The sequence below is a fragment of the Saccostrea cucullata genome, unplaced genomic scaffold (genome assembly GCF_032062105.1).
Source record: "Saccostrea cucullata isolate Sc308-1 unplaced genomic scaffold, CSIRO_AGI_Scuc_v1 ctg1251, whole genome shotgun sequence".
NCBI lineage: Eukaryota > Metazoa > Mollusca > Bivalvia > Ostreida > Ostreidae > Saccostrea > Saccostrea cuccullata.
This window is the reverse complement of record NW_026925972.1, coordinates 42,526-60,476: the sequence shown is the minus strand read 5'-3', so window position 1 is coordinate 60,476 and position 17,951 is coordinate 42,526. Positions and strand designations below refer to the sequence as shown.

Genomic DNA, 17,951 nt, shown 5'->3' with positions numbered 1-17,951 from the left:
TCATTCCAAAAACATTACATAGCTAAATGAAATTATAATAATGCACATACCAGCGTGAAGCCAGGCTATGGGAGCCTATTATTCCGGCAGCAAGCATAGTGTATCTCCAGGATAGGTTCCTGAGAAGGTAGGCTACTAGAGATATTGACGTGATAGAAAAAGTAAAAACAATGCTAGCCGCAAAGAGGATAAAACCACGTGACTCAGCAGGGAACAACTCTAAGGCCAATGTTCCGGTCGTCATTAATGCACCCTAAAGCGAAAGTAACAAGATACGGGTAATTCAGAGAGTTTGTGTCCCTTACATAGGGATAAAATACACCATACGCAGTTAGGGGGAAGGGGGGGTATCGGATCCCCCTGACTGACTTTGTAGAATTGTTAAATGTATACTTGTATACTGAAGCAAACAAAATAAGCCAATATGGATATAAAGATTTGATTGCTTATTCTTTATTATGTGGATAGAAGATTCTTTTTAGATGGAATATTTATCAGACTGTAATGATGATTTTATGAGTTTGTAAAAGCCAGACCTAATAAATTTTTCATTTCACATGTTGAATACTATCATTAAGTAAAACAAAAAGTATTTCGGAACAAAAAAGAAAAGGATTGATCAAAATTCGAATCCGGGACATCTCGCACTTGAAGCGAGAGACATACCACTACACCACGGAACCGCGTAAATCCGACAAAAATTATATGCAAAGATGAAGTCACATACGTGTACAGTGTATATATTCACGTTCGATATTGTTAAAATGTTATAGATTTGCATGGTGTCTAATTTAACCTTTATTAAACAGTTCCTATTGATGTAATAAGAATATAAGGTCCGTTGAGAACCTGCTTTACACACAATAACTGTTCTAAGAATAGCGACACGTAATATAATAAATACTATTTAAACAAACGGGTGGGACACTTTGAGAGGGGTGAGAGAGATCCTAGGGAGTTTTGGTAAAAAATTATATTGCAAAAGCTCAAAATCTTGAAATATCGCCCGGAAAGGATACTGTTACACAAAGACATAATTTATAAATTTACAACCTTAAACTTTGAACCTTTGACCTCAATAGGGGTCTTTCTTAGGCCACAGGGAGTTGTTATGTAAAATTTCATCGCAAAAGCTCAAAGGGTTCTCGAGATATCGCGCGGAAACGGAAGTGTTATAACAAACACAATTTGCGAATTTATGACCCTGACCTTTGACCTCAAAATCAATAGGGTTCTTTAATATTCCATAGGAAGTTGCTATGCAAAATTTCATTGCCAAAGCTCAAGGGGTTCTTGGAGATATCGTATGGAAACGAAAGCGTTACAGACAGACAGAAAGACGGACGGACGGAAGAATAGACGGACGGATAGGCCCATATTAATATCCCCCACTTTTTCAAGTGGGGATCAAAAATAGATATATTACATGTAAATTACTACCTTTATTTACTTTCGACAAATTTTCATCTTTGTGTTTACTGTTGAAAAACTCCTCAAAAATTTTAAAACGAATTTCAATAACACTTCTACTAGATGTATTTTAGACGAGAATTGGGGGATTGGGTGCAGATGTAGATTTATCATTCAATTCATTTATAAATAATTTAATAAGTTTTAGCCTTTCATAATTATTAATTGATTTCTGAGAATGGCCAAAATTTGTAATTTTACGTTTGATCTTTGTAACTCACAACCTTTGATTCAAAATAAACAAATACATAAGTTTTATTTTTTAGATCGTGGGCTGTGCTCATATTTTAATTCTTTACTGAAGGAAGTCAAATACACGTTTTCTTCAAATTTCAAGAACATTGTAATTTCTCGAGGCCTGTTTTGCAATATCTAGATTCTCAAAAAGAAATTAATTATACGATATAAAGGCACCAAGTGTCTACTTTATATTTATATATGAAACGGAAAAGAGGGTGATAGTTAATTAATTTATAAGTAAAGGGCCATTTTTGCACAAAGTAAACCTAGCTCTTTAGACCTTTACTAGGCACTCAGGGCCTTTTAACAGTGAGGGATTTTTTTTTAATAATCATGTTTTCATATTAAATTTGAGTTCGGAATTATGTTTTGTCTACCTAATCAATACCAAGGTCTCAGGGTTACAGAATGTTATATATCTGTCTGATCCATACCTAGGGTTCACGGCGGTTTTGACCTAAGGAGAGGATGCTGAGTCCCCCTAGGCAGCTAATTGGAACTTTGAAAAAAATCCTGGGCTTCTGTTATTTGCTCTGTTTTCAGATTTTAAATTTGAGGGTTTTTATACATCGATCCCTGTTTGTTATCCTTCATTTTTGCCACGTTCTTTGCACTTTGATTTTTCAGCTTCTGTTACAGGCATATTAATAAATATTATCTAGAAATAACCTCAGAAAAAGCGCCAATGAGTAATCTAAGGAAGACGAAGGCACTGAACCAAGGAACAGCAGCCGCTAAGATGTAACACAAAGCCGCTGCGATTAGGTTCGTGTAGGTTATCAGCAGACGACCGTATTTATCTGCCAGGGCGGGAATCAATGCAGCCCCTATCATCTGACCAATCACTGACATTGTGGTGGACATGCTTCCTAGACCCTCGGCTCCACAAACAAGATTCCACTAAAATAGGTTTTGAGAAAAAAAAATCAGTTTTATTTACCATTTGCTTGCTTTCATTATTATTTCAGGAAATCTTTGCCTTTTTTTTTTTTTTACCTCTGATGCAGTAGTTTCCTGTCCAAAAAATTCATATCCATCTTGACATGGAATAGTCTCTTGTGTTAGAATACTGGATATGTTAGTTTCTAGGATGACGTCACATTGTTTCGAATGCATTGTGACGTTATATGACCGATGGGTGTTGTTGAAATAACTCGAGACGTTTTCGCCTGAAATCTTGCACAAGAACTCAGGAACGTGACCTGAAGAAAAAAACAAACAACATTTAACTGTATTGACAATATTGCAATGACCTGACAAAAATTGCTTTGTTTTATTAGGTCATCTGAGTAAACTCAGGTGACCTATTGCTATCACTTTTCGTTCGTCGTCGTGCGTTAACATTTGAACATTTTCAGCTTCTTCTCTGAAACCACTGAACCAATTTCAACCAAATTTGGCATATAGCATCTATGGGTGAAGGGGAAAAAATTGTGAATTTCACGGTCCCTGCCCCCCTGGGGCCTTGGGGGTGGGACAAAAACCACTAAAATTAGTGCAATATTTAAAAATCTTCTTCTTTACACCTGGGCATCAAGCAGTCAAACTGTTTGCATGATTGTAATCAGCATTGAGTCTTCTACCCAAGTTGTGAAATTCATGGCCCCAGGGTCACGGGTTCTAGAGCTAGGGCGGGGCTAAATTAGTATATAGTGAAAATGCATTATTTCTTTGAAAATCTTCTCCTCTGCTACTGGGTATTAAATAAACCTACTAAGTACATAGTTATGATGAGCAAGAGTGCCTCTACCAAAATTGTGAATTTTATGGCCCCAGGGTCAGGGGTTCTGGTGTTAGAGTGGGGCTCTATAGATTATATTGTGAAATTACATGAATTCTTTGAAAATCTTCTTCTCTGCTCCTGGGTATTAAATAAACTAGATAAGTGCATAGTTATGATGAGCAAGAGTGCCTCTACCAAAATTGTGAATTTTATGGCCCCAGGGTCAGGGGTTCTGGTGTAAGGGGGGGGGGGCTCTATAGATTATATAGTAAAATTACTTGAATTCTTTGAAAATCTTCTTCTCTGCTCCTGGGTATTAAATAAACTAACTAAGTTCTTAGTTATGATGAGCAAGAGTGCCTCTTCCAAAATTGTGAATTTTATGGCCCCAGGGTCAGGGGTTCTGGTGTAAGGGGGAGGGGGCTCTATATATTATATATAGTGAAATTACATGAATTCTTTGAAAATCTTCTTCTCTGCTCCTGGGTATTAAATAAACTAACTAAGTGCATAGTTATGATGAGCAAGAGTGCCTCTACCAAAATTGTGAATTTTATGTCCCCAGGGGTTCTGGTGTTAGGGCAGGGCTCTATTGATTATATATTGAAAATACATGAATTCTTTGAAAAAATTCTTTTCTGCTCCCAGGAATGAAATAAACTAATTACATAGTTATGATGAGCAAGAATACCTCTTCCAAAATTGTGAATTTTATGGCCCTAGGGTCAGGGGTTCTAGTGATAGGGCGGGGCTCTATTGGTTACATTGTGAAAATACATTAAATCTTTGAAAGTTTTCTTCTCTGCTCCTTGGTATTAAGCAGATAAACTACCTATATAGTTTTGATGAGCAAGGGTCCTAATCTTCCAGAATTGTAAATTTATGTCCATAAAGGAGGGGGGCTGTACTTATATACTGAAACTGGATGAATTGTTTGAAAACTGCTCCTTGGTATTAATCAAATATTTTTGAAAAACAAAAATTGTGCAATGTGTGGATCTAGGCCTAAGGGTCAGAGGTTCATATGTGATTGGGGCATTACTGATCATGCTGAATATTACTGATTACTTGAAATGCATTTTTCCCCTACCCTGCCTATGGGTATTAAGTAAACAAACTAAGCAACTGCTAAGTGTATTTTTATGATGATCAATGGTGCCTCTTTCAAAATTGTGAATGCCATAGCATCTTGATTAAAACATGAATCAAATTCAATCACTGGAAAGTTGATGCATAATGCTCAGGTGACCTATAAGGCCCATGGGCCTCTTGTTTTCTAATAAATATTCTTAAGATCCTGCGTAAACTCGATATTCCATTTTTTTTTCATTTTGATGATAAAAGGAGATCTCCATTCATTTTGTTATTTGTTAAACTCTCTGTCGGGGATATATGGGTATATCTTGATGTCATCCACAGTTGATAACTCTTGACGCTGGCTTTGATTTACAACAACATGCAACTATAATGAACGATACTGTCTTAAAAGATTTAGGTAGATTACATAAACAGCTCGTACTGGTCCCTGCTGAAAAAGCAGGTAATAACATTGTCTTTGTATGTAAGACACATTATGTAAAATCTTATTTAGGGGAACTTGGATTTAATTTTACATATGATAATCAAACTGATACTCATATTTCCTTTTCTAGGGGATAATTCTTCAAAATTCTTCAAAATCATATGTCAGATTTGAATATCCTTAATATTCCAAACAACCAAAATAAATTTGAATTACCATATCTATATTGTTTATTGAAGCTTCATCAAAATCCTTACAAGCAAATAAACATAGCTGGTTCCAGTAAATGAACAATCAAGCTTCTTTCTTTTCTCCGCACTAAGATATTAACAGAAGTGAAGGAGAAACTTCAAGAGTAATGTTCAACCATATATTGGACAAGAGGCCCACGGGCCTTATAGGTAACCTGAGTATTGTGTAACAACTTTCAAACAATTAAATTTGGTTCGTGTTTAAACCGGAGGCCATGAAAGTCACAATTTACAATTTTGAAAGAGGCACCATTGCTTATCTTCTGTAGTTTTAACGAGTGTAAAATGTTAACATCACCACGAAATAAAATAACAGAAAACCTATGGTTTAATAGTTTCATTACACAAAATAACAAACCATTATACTTAAAAAATTGGGCAAAAAGTGGTATTTTATATGTAAAAGATATGTTTACAACAGAAGGTATGAAAAATGTTATGGAAGTAAAAGAGATCATTGAATCAAAGAGTAATTACTTGTGTGAATATCTTATCATGAAAAAAGCGATTAAAAAACTACATATAGATTATTGTAATGTAAAGAACACTAATATACAAAACCCGTATTTTTATTTTCAAGGGAAAAGTATAAACCCAAAATTTGAAAAATCGGGATTTTATTATAAAATTTTACTTTCTAAAAAGAAACAAAAACCAATAATGGAAGCTAAATGGTCAAAAGAATTCAATATAATGAATGGTCAATGGAAAGATATCTATACAGCTAAGATATTAAATATTTTTGATAAACAGATAGCAGAATTCAATTTTAAACTTTTACACAACCAACTGAATTGTAATTATCATGTTAGTAAATGGAATAAAGAAGTGGCAAAAAATTGTACATCTTGCAGACAAGTAGAATATATTAAACACTTAATTTTTGAATGTACGGACTCAAAAGGAGTATGGGAAAAAATATCTCAAATATTGAATTTAAATCTATCCTGGAAACATATTGTTGTAGGATTTTATAATGAGTTCAATAACAAAACATTGATTTTTAATAATGTCATATCAATTGTGGGATACAAAATATATAAATATAAAATGAAATGTAGGTTGCAAAACGAAATAGTAAATCAAAATGCAATGTTATTTTTTTTTAAATCGTCTTTATATCAGTATTATGTAATAGCAAAGAGTGCAAAAAGTGTTAAATCTAACTACTATCTTTTGAAAAAGTTAGCAGACGAATTATAATCTTTATTTTTCTATATACGTTGTAATTAAATTGATATTTTATCTATATATCTATTAAATATGAATTTTTTTTTTTACTGAAATATTTATGTCTTTTTGAAATGAAATATTAGTTCTTCTCTATTGTAAACTTTTGTAAATTGAAAATTGAAAAATATACCGATCCAGGGAGCTCCTGGCACCCCAGGTGAGGTATTAACCGAGGGCTTCTGAGGAAGTTTTACCTCAAAATATGTTGTTTGTTATTGGAAATAAATGTATATATAAAAAAAAAAAAAAAAAAAAAAAACTTAGCATGCTTACTCTATTTTCTTAATACCCAGAGGTAGATCAGAGTAACAAAGAGAAAATGCACTTCCACTTTATAACCAGTTGTGCACCTCATCCCAAAGGAACCACTGACCCAGGGCCATATATTTCAAAATTTTGCAAATTTTATCATAAAATGATTGATTAATAACAAAGAGCAGACTTCAAAGCATTAATTTATTTTCAGGCTATATAACCACCCCCCCCTTTGACCCTGGGGGCATTAAAAACCACTTCGCTAGATGCACCTTTCTTCATCATAAATATATATATACTTGGACCATTGGCTTAGAACCCAGAAGCAAAGAAAAATATTTACAAAGAATAAATGTATTTTTACTATATAATCAAAAGAGCCCCGACTTAACACCAGAACCCCTGACCCTGGGGCCATAAAATTCACAATTTTGGAAGAGGCACTCTTGCTCATCATAACTATGTGCTTATTTAGTTAATCTAATACCCAGGAGCAGAGAAGAAGATTTTCAAAGAAATAATGCATTTTCACTATATAATCTATAGAGCCCCGCCCTAACACCAGAACCCCTGACCCTGGGGCCATAAAATTCACAATTTTGGAAGAGGCACTCTTGCTCATCATAACTATGTGCTTAGTTAGTTTATCTAATACCCAGGAGCAGAGAAGAAGATTTTCAAAGAAATAATGCATTTTCACTATATAATCTATAGAGCCCCGCCATATCACTAGAATCCCTGACCCTGGGGCTATAAAATTCACAAATCTGGAAGAGGCACTCTTGCTCATCATAACTATGTACATATTTAGTGTATTTAATACCCAGGAGCACAGAAGAAGATTTTAAAGAAATAATGCATCTTCACAATATAATATATAGAGCCCCGCCCTAACACCAGAACCCCTGACCCTGGGGCCATAAAATTCACAATTTTGGAAGAGGCACTCTTGCTCATCATAACTATGTGCTTAGTTAGTGTATGTAATACCCAGGAGCAGAGAAGAAGATTTTCAAAGAAATAATGCATTTTCACTATATAATCTATAGAGCCCCGCCCTAACACCAGAACCCCCTGACCCTGGAGCCATAAACTTCAAAAATCTGGAAGAGGCGCTCTTGCTCATCATAACTATGTGCTTAGTTAGTTTATCTAATACCCAGGAGCAGAGAAGAAGATTTTCAAAGAAATAATGCATTTTCACTAGTATATAATCTATAGAGCCCCGCCCTAACACCAGAACCCCTGACCCTGGGGCCATAAAATTCACAATTTTGGAAGAGGCACTCTTGCTCATCATAACTATGTGCTTAGTTAGTGTATTTAATACCCAGGAGCACAGAAGAAGATTTTCAAAGAAATAGTTCATTTTCACTATATAATCTATAGAGCCCCGCCCTAACACCAGAACCCCTGACCCTGGGGCCATAAAATTCACAAATCTGGAAGAGGCACTCTTGCTCATCATAAGTATTTGCTTAATTTGTTTATTAAATACCCAGGAGCAGATAAGAAGATTTTCAAAGAAATCATGCATTTTCACTATATAATCTATAGGGCCCCGCCCTAACACCAGAACCCCTGACCCTGGGGCCATGAAATTCACAAATCTGGAAGAGGCACTCTTGCTCTTCATAACTATGTGCTTAGTTAGTGTATCTAATACCCAGGAGCAGAGAAGAAGATTTTCAAAGAAATAATGCATTTTCACTATATGATCTATAGAGCCCCACCCTAGCACTAGAACCCCTGACTCTGGGGCCATGAATTTCACAATTTTGATAGAGGACTCAATGCTCATTACATTCATGCCAATAGTTTGCCTGCTTGATGTCCAGGAGTAAAGAAGAAGATTTTTAAAGATTTCATTAATTTTAGTGGTTTTGGCCCCACCCCTCAGGCCCCAGGGGGGCGGAGACCACGAAATTCACAATTTATGTTCCCCTCCACCCATAGATGCTGTATACCAAATTTGGTTGAAATTGGTTCAGTGGTTTCAGAGAAGAAGCTGAAAATGTTCAAATGTTAACACACGACGCACGACGGACGAAAACATATAGCAATAGGTCACCTGAGTTACTCAGGTGACCTAAAAAGTGGTGTAAATCAGATGTGCATGCTAGACCATTTCAAGGAAGTTTTTGAAAAGTTGAAATCATTAGATTTTACCAAAATCAGCAGCTTAAAGATTTACGTCTTTTCACCTTTATACACCACTATTCCCCATGATAAGTAGAATTTACTTGCATTGTTATTGGTCATTTGCTAAATTACTTTGTTAAAAACATTCTGATTGCACACACACTGAAGTTGACATTAAAAAGATGCTTGAGCTTCTGTTTGACAATATTTATGTGGTTTTGGAGACCAGGTCTTCCAACATCTCGTTAATAGCAGACCTACGTACATTGTAGCATTGTTAAGACTAGAAAAAAAGGGGCGGGGCTTAATATATTCGGGAATTGTTTATTATGAAATCAAACAGAAGGTTGTCCTCATAATATCAGGAAATGAAATAATTTGCAACTATAAACTATATAAGCATAATAAACACAATAAAAACTCATCAATGCATTTAAAAAAGTTGCAGTTAAATCCCACATAGCAGGTTATAAACAATCACATGGAACTTGTCGACAAGATGTCATTTTGATAAAAATGACGTACTAGTATTTCATGTGCTGTGAGAGGCAGATAAAATATTTTTTTTACATTTGAAAAATGCATTTCCATATTAAACTAAATATGTATTAAAGATTTGAAATGGGCTATTAATACGAATGTAAAACATTTGTTTTGTGTGATTACTCATTAATTGTCGAGAGGATGTATTTAATTAATTTTTCCGTGTTTTCTTCTTCCAATAAAGTGAAGGGCCGCTGCTGCGGCATATTCTTTTTTTGTGTACAGGATTGACATGTTGAACAGCGAGGTGTCAAATTAAATCGCCTTTTCGCAAGGGCATACACTTAATAGATCTCAACCATTTTTTGAATATATAGATAAAGGATATATTCCTTAACTTGAAAAGTGCTTCTGCTTTCTTAAAATCCAGAGTGTTTCTTAATGAGGACATAAAATACTTGGTAAAGGTTAAGCATATTTTTCAATATGAGCCCACTTACATGAAATTTTAACTCATAAAACGCGAATTCTATTTAAAGCAGCTGTACTTTCCAGTAAGTACAAAGAATGTAGAAAAGATTAATAACCTAATCTTTTAATCTTAATGAGGGTATACCCTAGTGATTTGAAATTTGTTCATGACCTCCATTAAGTACACATACCATGCATAAAGCACGTGACTGTCCATCGATTGGACCAAACTTTTAAAAACAAAGTGGGTTGTTCAATGATATTTCCATAAAAATAAGTTATTTGATAATAAAAGAGCTTTTTAGAAATTAATTCAGTTTTTAAAAAAGTCACGTTTTTGCACACCTAATATTCCGTTGTTTTTCCATAAGCCTTAACAGTGCTGCGTATTTCTGTATTCATATGAAGCTGAATTTGTCCAAATTATTGTACGTGAAAAGAAAGAAAACATTTGCTGTGGCCTTCAACTCGACATTTAGATTAATCGACGAATATTGTCAATTAACAACGGTAATTTCCATTCCTATGTGGATACGATATATCCTGGTGAGTTTGAGATAAAAGATACCAATTTTTGAATAAAAATTCAGAAAAGGCGATTTATTTCTTTTCATAACCATTTGCTTCATTTGTTTGAAAAAAATAAACAGGATCGGAGAAGAAGATTTTGAAAGAATTTATGCATTTTCTCTAAATAATCAATAGAGCCCACCTTGAAACCAGAACCCTTGACCCAGGGATCATGGAGTTCTCAATATTTGAAGAGAAAACCAAGCTAATCTGCAAATAATAGCTTATTTTAAATCCAAGAGCAGAGAAGATTATCCAAGAACTAATGGAATTTTACTATATTTAAATAGAGCTCCGTCCTAATACTAAAACCTCTAATCCAGGGGCTATAAAATTTCTGAAAGGCAGTCATTCTCATCATAACTTTGTCTTAAAGTAAGTTTATTTAATACCCATACATACATAATGTTCACTGCCAAGTTTTTATAAGCAGTTTCTTTGTAACTGCCATAGAGATTTATAAACTATGATAAAGGACAACTGTCTCAACATAAATAAATGATAAATCAATGCTCTTTCACTAAATTTGGACTTATATGAGAAAATTTCAACTTTAAAGCGAGAGACATAAAGATTTATAAATTACGATAAACAACATCTGTCTGAACATAATGATAAACAAACGTTATTTTACAAAATCCGGACTTTTCTGAGAATTTTCAATTTTAAAGATACAAAGAGATTTATAGATTATGATAAAGAATATCTGTTTAAAGTTCTCAACATAATGATAAATCAGTTTTTTTCTTTTACTCTTTTAGACTCTTATGAGATATAAACAATTAAGCAATATAATCAAATTTCAGTTTTTGTCCCCCGCTTGAAAAGGCCAAAAGGTCAAAGGTCAAGGTCATAAATAAGTAAATTCTGTCTGTTATACTACTTTCGTTTTCACGATATCTCTAGAACCATTTGAGCTATTGCAATGAAATTATACATAGCAACTCCCTGTGGCCTAAGGAAGACCCCTATTGATTTTGAGATCATAAGGTCAAAGTTCAAGGTCGTAAATTGATACATTCTGTCTGTGTGTAACATTATCATTTTCGAACAATATTTCAAGAAGATTTTGAGATTATGTAAAATAATTTTATACCAAAACTCCCTAGGACCTCTCTCACCCCTCTCAAAGTGCCCGCCTCGTTTGTTTTATTAGTATTTATAGTATTACATGTCGCTATTTTTAGCATAGGGGCATGCAGAGAGTTATTGCGTATAAAACAGGTTCTTGGCGGACTTTATGTTCTTATTACATCTATCAAAACTGTTTAATAAAGGTTAAATAAATCAAACACCATGGATTGTGTTAATTTTTTGACAATACCGAACATGAATATGTACATGTATGTGACTTCACTTCTGCATATACCTGCCAATATTTAAAGCGATTCCGTGGTCTAGTGGTATGTCTCCCGCTTCACATGTAAGAGGCCCCGGGATCGAGTCCCTGACTATCCTTTTTTAAACTTTTTTTTGAAATGATAGTATTCAGCATGTGAAAAGAATAATTTATGAGGTTATAGAATCATCATTACAGTGTGATAAATATTCCATATAAAAAGAATCTTCTAAACACATAATAAAGAATAAGCAATCAAATCTTTATACGCATTTTGACATACATGTATTCTATTTGCTTCAGTATACATGTATACATTTAATAATTCTACAAATTCAGTCAGAGGGATCCCTTCTTCTTCAGACTTTTTCCCTAAGCGGGGGACATGAATTCTCTGAATTAGCTTGATACCTTTACCTTAACACCTGTCGTTACTTGCTTCCAGTTTTTGGAAGTATTACGAGAGTTGATTCAAAAGTAATGGCAATGTGTCATTATGTGTACACACATAATATTCACTGCCAAGTTTTTAAAGCAGTTTCTTTGTAACTGCCATAAAGATTGATAAACACCTGTCTCAACATAATGATGAATCAATGTTCCTTTACTAAATTTGGACTTATAAATTTTTGGAAGTATTACGAGAGTTGAATCGAAAGTAATGTCACTGTGACAATATGATTATCTTTAATATTTGGCTCCTTATTAACAAATATGATATACCAGACTATGCATAAAAATAAATCTAATCAAAATTGAAAATTTCATTTAATAATATTTACTTGAATTAATTTTATAGATGTTTAAAATATTAAACATTGGGGTGTCGTCGCGTCACAACTAAACGTCACGTTTTAAATTTTAATTGTTAAAATGAAAAAAAAAAAAAGCCAAACACATGAAAAAGCCATTATAAAAAAAATTGATCTCCAATATTTTAAAAGACAAAATTTTTCGACATTTTCCAATCTTAAGTTGAAAATAAAATGACTTCATTGCTTTTTGATCATAAAATTTATTTGTTAATGTGCTGGATTGAACAAAATAAACGTGGAAATGGTGAAAATCCGCTGAAACGATCTGTAATGCGTTTTTGCTTCAAAATGGAAATCGCCTTTAGAAACAGTTATGATGATAATAAGACACACAAAAGATAAAATGTAAATAAAAGCCTTGTTACTAGATTGTTTCAGCAATTTTTAGCAGGTCGTGGGTCACTGAATGATCAGCAGAGCACAGAAAGACCGAAAAGTGGAGGTCGGGCGGAAACGTTCTTGAAATGGTGTCTGACGGTTGCCAAAAAGTGACACGATTAGACGGTTAGAGCGATATGAGAAACTTCGCAGCACAGTTAAGGTTACAAATGGAAATATCGGCGACTTTTTAAAATAAAAATGCATACTTTATTCGGATGGGCGATTCTTTTTAGGAATTCGTGGATATAAAAAAATGTAATGTGGTTTGAATCTACATGTTAAAACAAAAATAGAATAAAATAAAATAGAAATCGCATCCAAGTTAACAGCCTTTTATTTAATTGCAAATAATATTTAATTTGAGAACAAAAGACATTTTTCATTGTACAAAATGTCTTTTTTTTTTCTCATAACGAAAATCTTATTCCAACGACTTCACTTCCTGTTTCGCTTTCGTTTTAAAGACAAGAATAAATTATTTTATTTTAAAGAGTTCTTTTAAGCATAGAAAGATATCTCTTTTTGAAAGTTTTTAGAGATATCTCGTCAACTTAGAAAGATATATCTTTTGACCTTGTTAAAGAGATATCTCTCTAAATTTAAGAGGCATCTCTCTCGCTGAAAGATATATCTTTCTAGCTTATTAAGATATTTCTCTAAGTAGAAAAATATCTCTTACAAAAAGAGATATATCTTTTGTTAAAAGAGATATCTCTATAGGGTATAAAGATATCTCTATTAGACAAAGAGATATTTCTATAAGCTAAAAAGATATCTTACCATGTTAGACAGATATTTTTTTTTTAATTGAAAGATTTTTTTTTATTTTACGAATAAATAATAAGAGGGCTTCCCATATGTTAATCCAATTGAAATTACACAGTTAAAACATATGAAAATCTTGAAATATGCAATAAAATTCAACTTATTCGAACAACGTATACTTATATAAGGTTTTAGCCATGATTATTATTTATTAAAAGTACGTTGTAAATTGATATATACAGTTATTGACTGGTTATGAGGTCAACATATGATTAGTTGGACCTGAAGGTGAAAATGTCCAAAAAAACATACGTTACCTGAATCCCAGTCTGTAAATGTTTTGTGATACCCTTCACTGCTCACTTAAGATTGATCAATTTAATCAATACATATACACGCTATATTATCGATTATTTCATATGGAAAATTATGGCTTCTTCAGTAAATATAAAACATCAAGCTGAGAAAGAACAAAATCAATTATATATCTATTGTATCACAAACATTATTTATCACAAAACATACTCTTCCCTTCTTCCTTACCTTGCTGCCAGCAATAACTCTTGTAGCTTTTAACTTCGGCTATTTTCGCGTCGCCGATATTGGACGATGATTAATTACTTGTGACGTAACAGACGAGTGACGTTGCGGTCTAAGAATTCTTATGTAAGTCAGGTCAATATAGTGAAATTGTTAGACCGATGTTATAAACAGTTCTTTTGTTGGAGTTTCTATTAGTAATAAGTATATAGAATGATTTTCATAAGTATATATAATAATATCTTTTGTAAACGAAGTATTCTTCTCCATAGCGCTAAACAGCGGCTGGGTGCTTACTGACGTCATGAACAAAATGAGATAAGCTGCATCAATTGAAAATAAAAATTTATCTAGTAATTTTGTTCGACTTCGCCAAAATTCTAAATATATTTTCGAGCTGATTAAAAAAAATACAGATAAGCCGATTTCTGTATCTAACTCAATGTGCTCAGGACATCATTTCGTATGATTTTAACATAATTTTTATCATGTCACCACGTGGCGATTATTCATAATTTTTCCAAATGTTTCACATAGACCACTTTAGTGAAGCCGATTAACACAGTAATAATTAACATGTTGTTATATAAATAAATATAAGTAATTTGCTTAAGAAAAGTTAACTCATAGTGTCTCTTTGTACAAATATTCTTTGAGAATTTCAACTTAATGTCAAAGAGCTAAGTTCACGGACCATCAAAAATAGCCTAAAAAATTAATGTTTCTCGAATAAATATTATTCTATTATTACAGTAAAACACCTTTAGTACGAACACGGATATAGCGAATTCACGGATATAACGAAGTTTTTCTGGGTCCCCGGCAAAATTCTTAACAAATCTTTGTAAAATTTTACGGTTATCACGAACTCTAATATAACGAATTTACGGATATAGTGAACTGATTTTGAGTCCCGTTGAGGTTAAATATAATGAATTTTATATCTGTTATAACGAACTTTCAAAGATTTCAAATTTGAATAATTGAACTGACTTTATTTTCTCTCAGCATTTGTATATAAAATTCAATTCATAATAAAACCTTAGTTATCTAAGGTATGTTTTGTTATATTTGCTTCCCTAACATATTTGATAGTAACACTTGAAGGAAAACATGCATATTGCGGATTCACTATATATGGTTATACGAATTCGTTATACGGATATAACGAATTACGGATATAGCGATTTAAATTCACAGGTCCCCAGGACTTCGCTATAACTGTGTTTTACTGAATATTATTTATTATAATATTAAATATTATTTTTCTCTTTTTATATTTTGCGGTAACAAATGTGCTGTATGTGTAAATCACTAAATCATTAATTTTGTTAATATTGGTATTTTTTAGGATAACCTCGAATTAGGGTGAGGTTTAGGATTTAGTTTGACATAATAAATACTGGGTTTTAACAGAAATGTTGTATATGTAAAATGTCTTAATGTTTTAGGGTGAGAATTATCCAAAACATATTCTGAAGCATTGTTATATTTTTTTTTTCATATTTACTAAATAAGGCATTTTGTATGTCGAGTTCTTTGACGGTATTTTCCGAACAATGTCATAATCTGTATCGACACAAACAAATCACTCATTTCCCAAGCAAGATTCAGTTAGAGAAAACCCCTTCTTACATATTTTAACCAAAGTCAGAGTAATCTTCATCGGTCGCCTGTGAAAGACACTTTTATACACACAAAATAAACTCTTCCTCCCACCACGGATTTCAAAAGAGTAAATTTCAAAACTTTTTTTTGAAAGCATTCTGATCAATTAATTTCAATCATGGTTACGTTTGCGATGTATGACTACAAAAAGACGTACATTTAAGTTTTTTGTAAAAATACTGTATGACCCGTGAGTTTTTGCAATAACACTCTTACATAAAACATGAAGTTTGAAATAAGTTGTAAAGATCATAACACCTTAGGCTGGCAGTGGTTTGACATAATTTTACATTATGACGTTATAATATTAAATGTACTCAATAAAAACAAAAATAACTTAATATGTGAGGAGAGACATACTGAACAAAATAAATATTCTTACCAATAAAAACATAGATAACATATTGTACTCACCAATAAAAACATAGATAACAACACAATAGGTCAGTAGAGGCATACAGAACAGATTATATGTTAACTGTAATACTTGGTATCGGCCATACTTTCCTAAGGCCCGGAGAATATTGTCTACATCCATTTTGTTACCAACAAATGCCTAGGATCTAGAATAAATGTGCTTGTGATATAGTTTAAATAAAGCTTAGATATAAGCTTACTGCATCGATAGTTCAACGAGAACAGACATGGATCGTTAACAAATCTTGTCAATACATATGATACAATAAAAAATGCAAAATAGTTTTATTTTTGTAATTTATTGCAATTGATAATGCCCATTAAAAAACAATATTTCGTTTTCTCTTTTTGTTTTCAACATCATCTCAATGAAATTTCATGGTTCATTCATAAAAGTATGTCTCATTTTTGTTATTAATGAAGACTTTAATCTATTTCTTTTAAAAATTCATTCCTTTTGTGACTGAATGCAGAGACAAAATTTATTTCCTAAAATCAGAATTTTTTTTTACTCAATCAAAAGTTACTTCCATTCTTATGTCAACTCTGTTTATCTCGATGAACTTAAACTAAAAGACAAAATAGTCTGACACATCATATTTAGATATACATCAGGAAAAAAAAACATCAAAGCATTATGATAACCATATTGACCTCATCTTTTCTATTGTCAACATCCTTTTTTATTAAGTAATAGACCCCTATCACCTCCATGTTGAGTTAATGACTTCCAATTTAGTTCTAATTTATAAAATACACATACTCTGCATACAAACAATGTATAAAAAGAGGTAAACTATAAACAAACAAGTTGATAAAACAAGGATATCAACAGTCTCGTTTAATGTCAACATTTCGCAAATTCTATGATCTATTCAATGACCTTGTCAGTAAATACAATCTACTATAAATTCGAATGCTGACATGTTTTGAAACTAATTTTTAAACCATTAATTAAACACTGAACGGGTTTTTCCATTAGGCCGATCGTGACAAGGGGCACGCAGCGGATGAGTGACAGGGAATGGGTTCCCCTTCATGGCACCGGATACAACTTCTGATGTTTTAGAGATCATTGTATGTCCTGCTCCCAGTCTGTATTGCTTCAATGGAATAGGTGATTGATAACTTTCATTATCTCATTTCATTTATCTCTCAAATAAGTACTAACTTATCAAGGAATCAATATTCTTCTGTGAATGAAAATGTCATCCTCCAGAGTGATTTTTTTACCTGCACGATATAGCTCCTGTTCCGTAGCTAAAAGAAAATAATTCAAGGAATTGAATTGCAACGCAATTGAGTTAAGAATTCTTATAGGGCTTCTAGGGTGATTAAAAAACACACAAAGAAGGATATTGAGATGACGAAATGTATTTAATATCAAAGTCTATAAAACAATACAAAATAGGAGCAGAGCAAACACAGACCTCCGAAACATCAGAGGTAGTATCAGGAGTCATGAAGGAGTGAGCATCCCCTGCTGACCGGTCACACCAGTGGTGTGCTCCTTGTCATGATCGGGAAATAACGGAAAAATCCGTCATCAATTCAGTATATAAATAATGGACTAACAATTAGTATGAAAAACGTCAGTCAGCATTCGACTCAATTATAAATAGAACTTCATCACCTGCATACGGAGTATATATATTTCAGTTGATTC

At 32.9% G+C, this 17,951-nt stretch overlaps 1 protein-coding gene across 1 annotated transcript in view; it reads right to left on the bottom strand.

Annotated features, from left to right (window-relative positions):
• Positions 1–16,429, bottom strand: part of LOC134270193 (organic cation transporter protein-like) — a 43,114-nt gene extending 26,685 nt beyond the window's left edge. Inside the window, exons 1-4 of the mRNA XM_062752382.1 lie at positions 16,283–16,429; positions 2,707–2,912; positions 2,380–2,610; positions 51–253 (exon numbers count right to left, since the gene is read on the bottom strand). Of these exons, the coding sequence (XP_062608366.1) occupies positions 51–253; positions 2,380–2,610; positions 2,707–2,912; positions 16,283–16,406 (764 nt within the window). The 5' untranslated portion in view covers positions 16,407–16,429. The remainder of the gene's footprint in view (positions 1–50; positions 254–2,379; positions 2,611–2,706; positions 2,913–16,282) is intronic.
• Between the last annotated feature and the right edge of the window lie 1,522 nt (positions 16,430–17,951).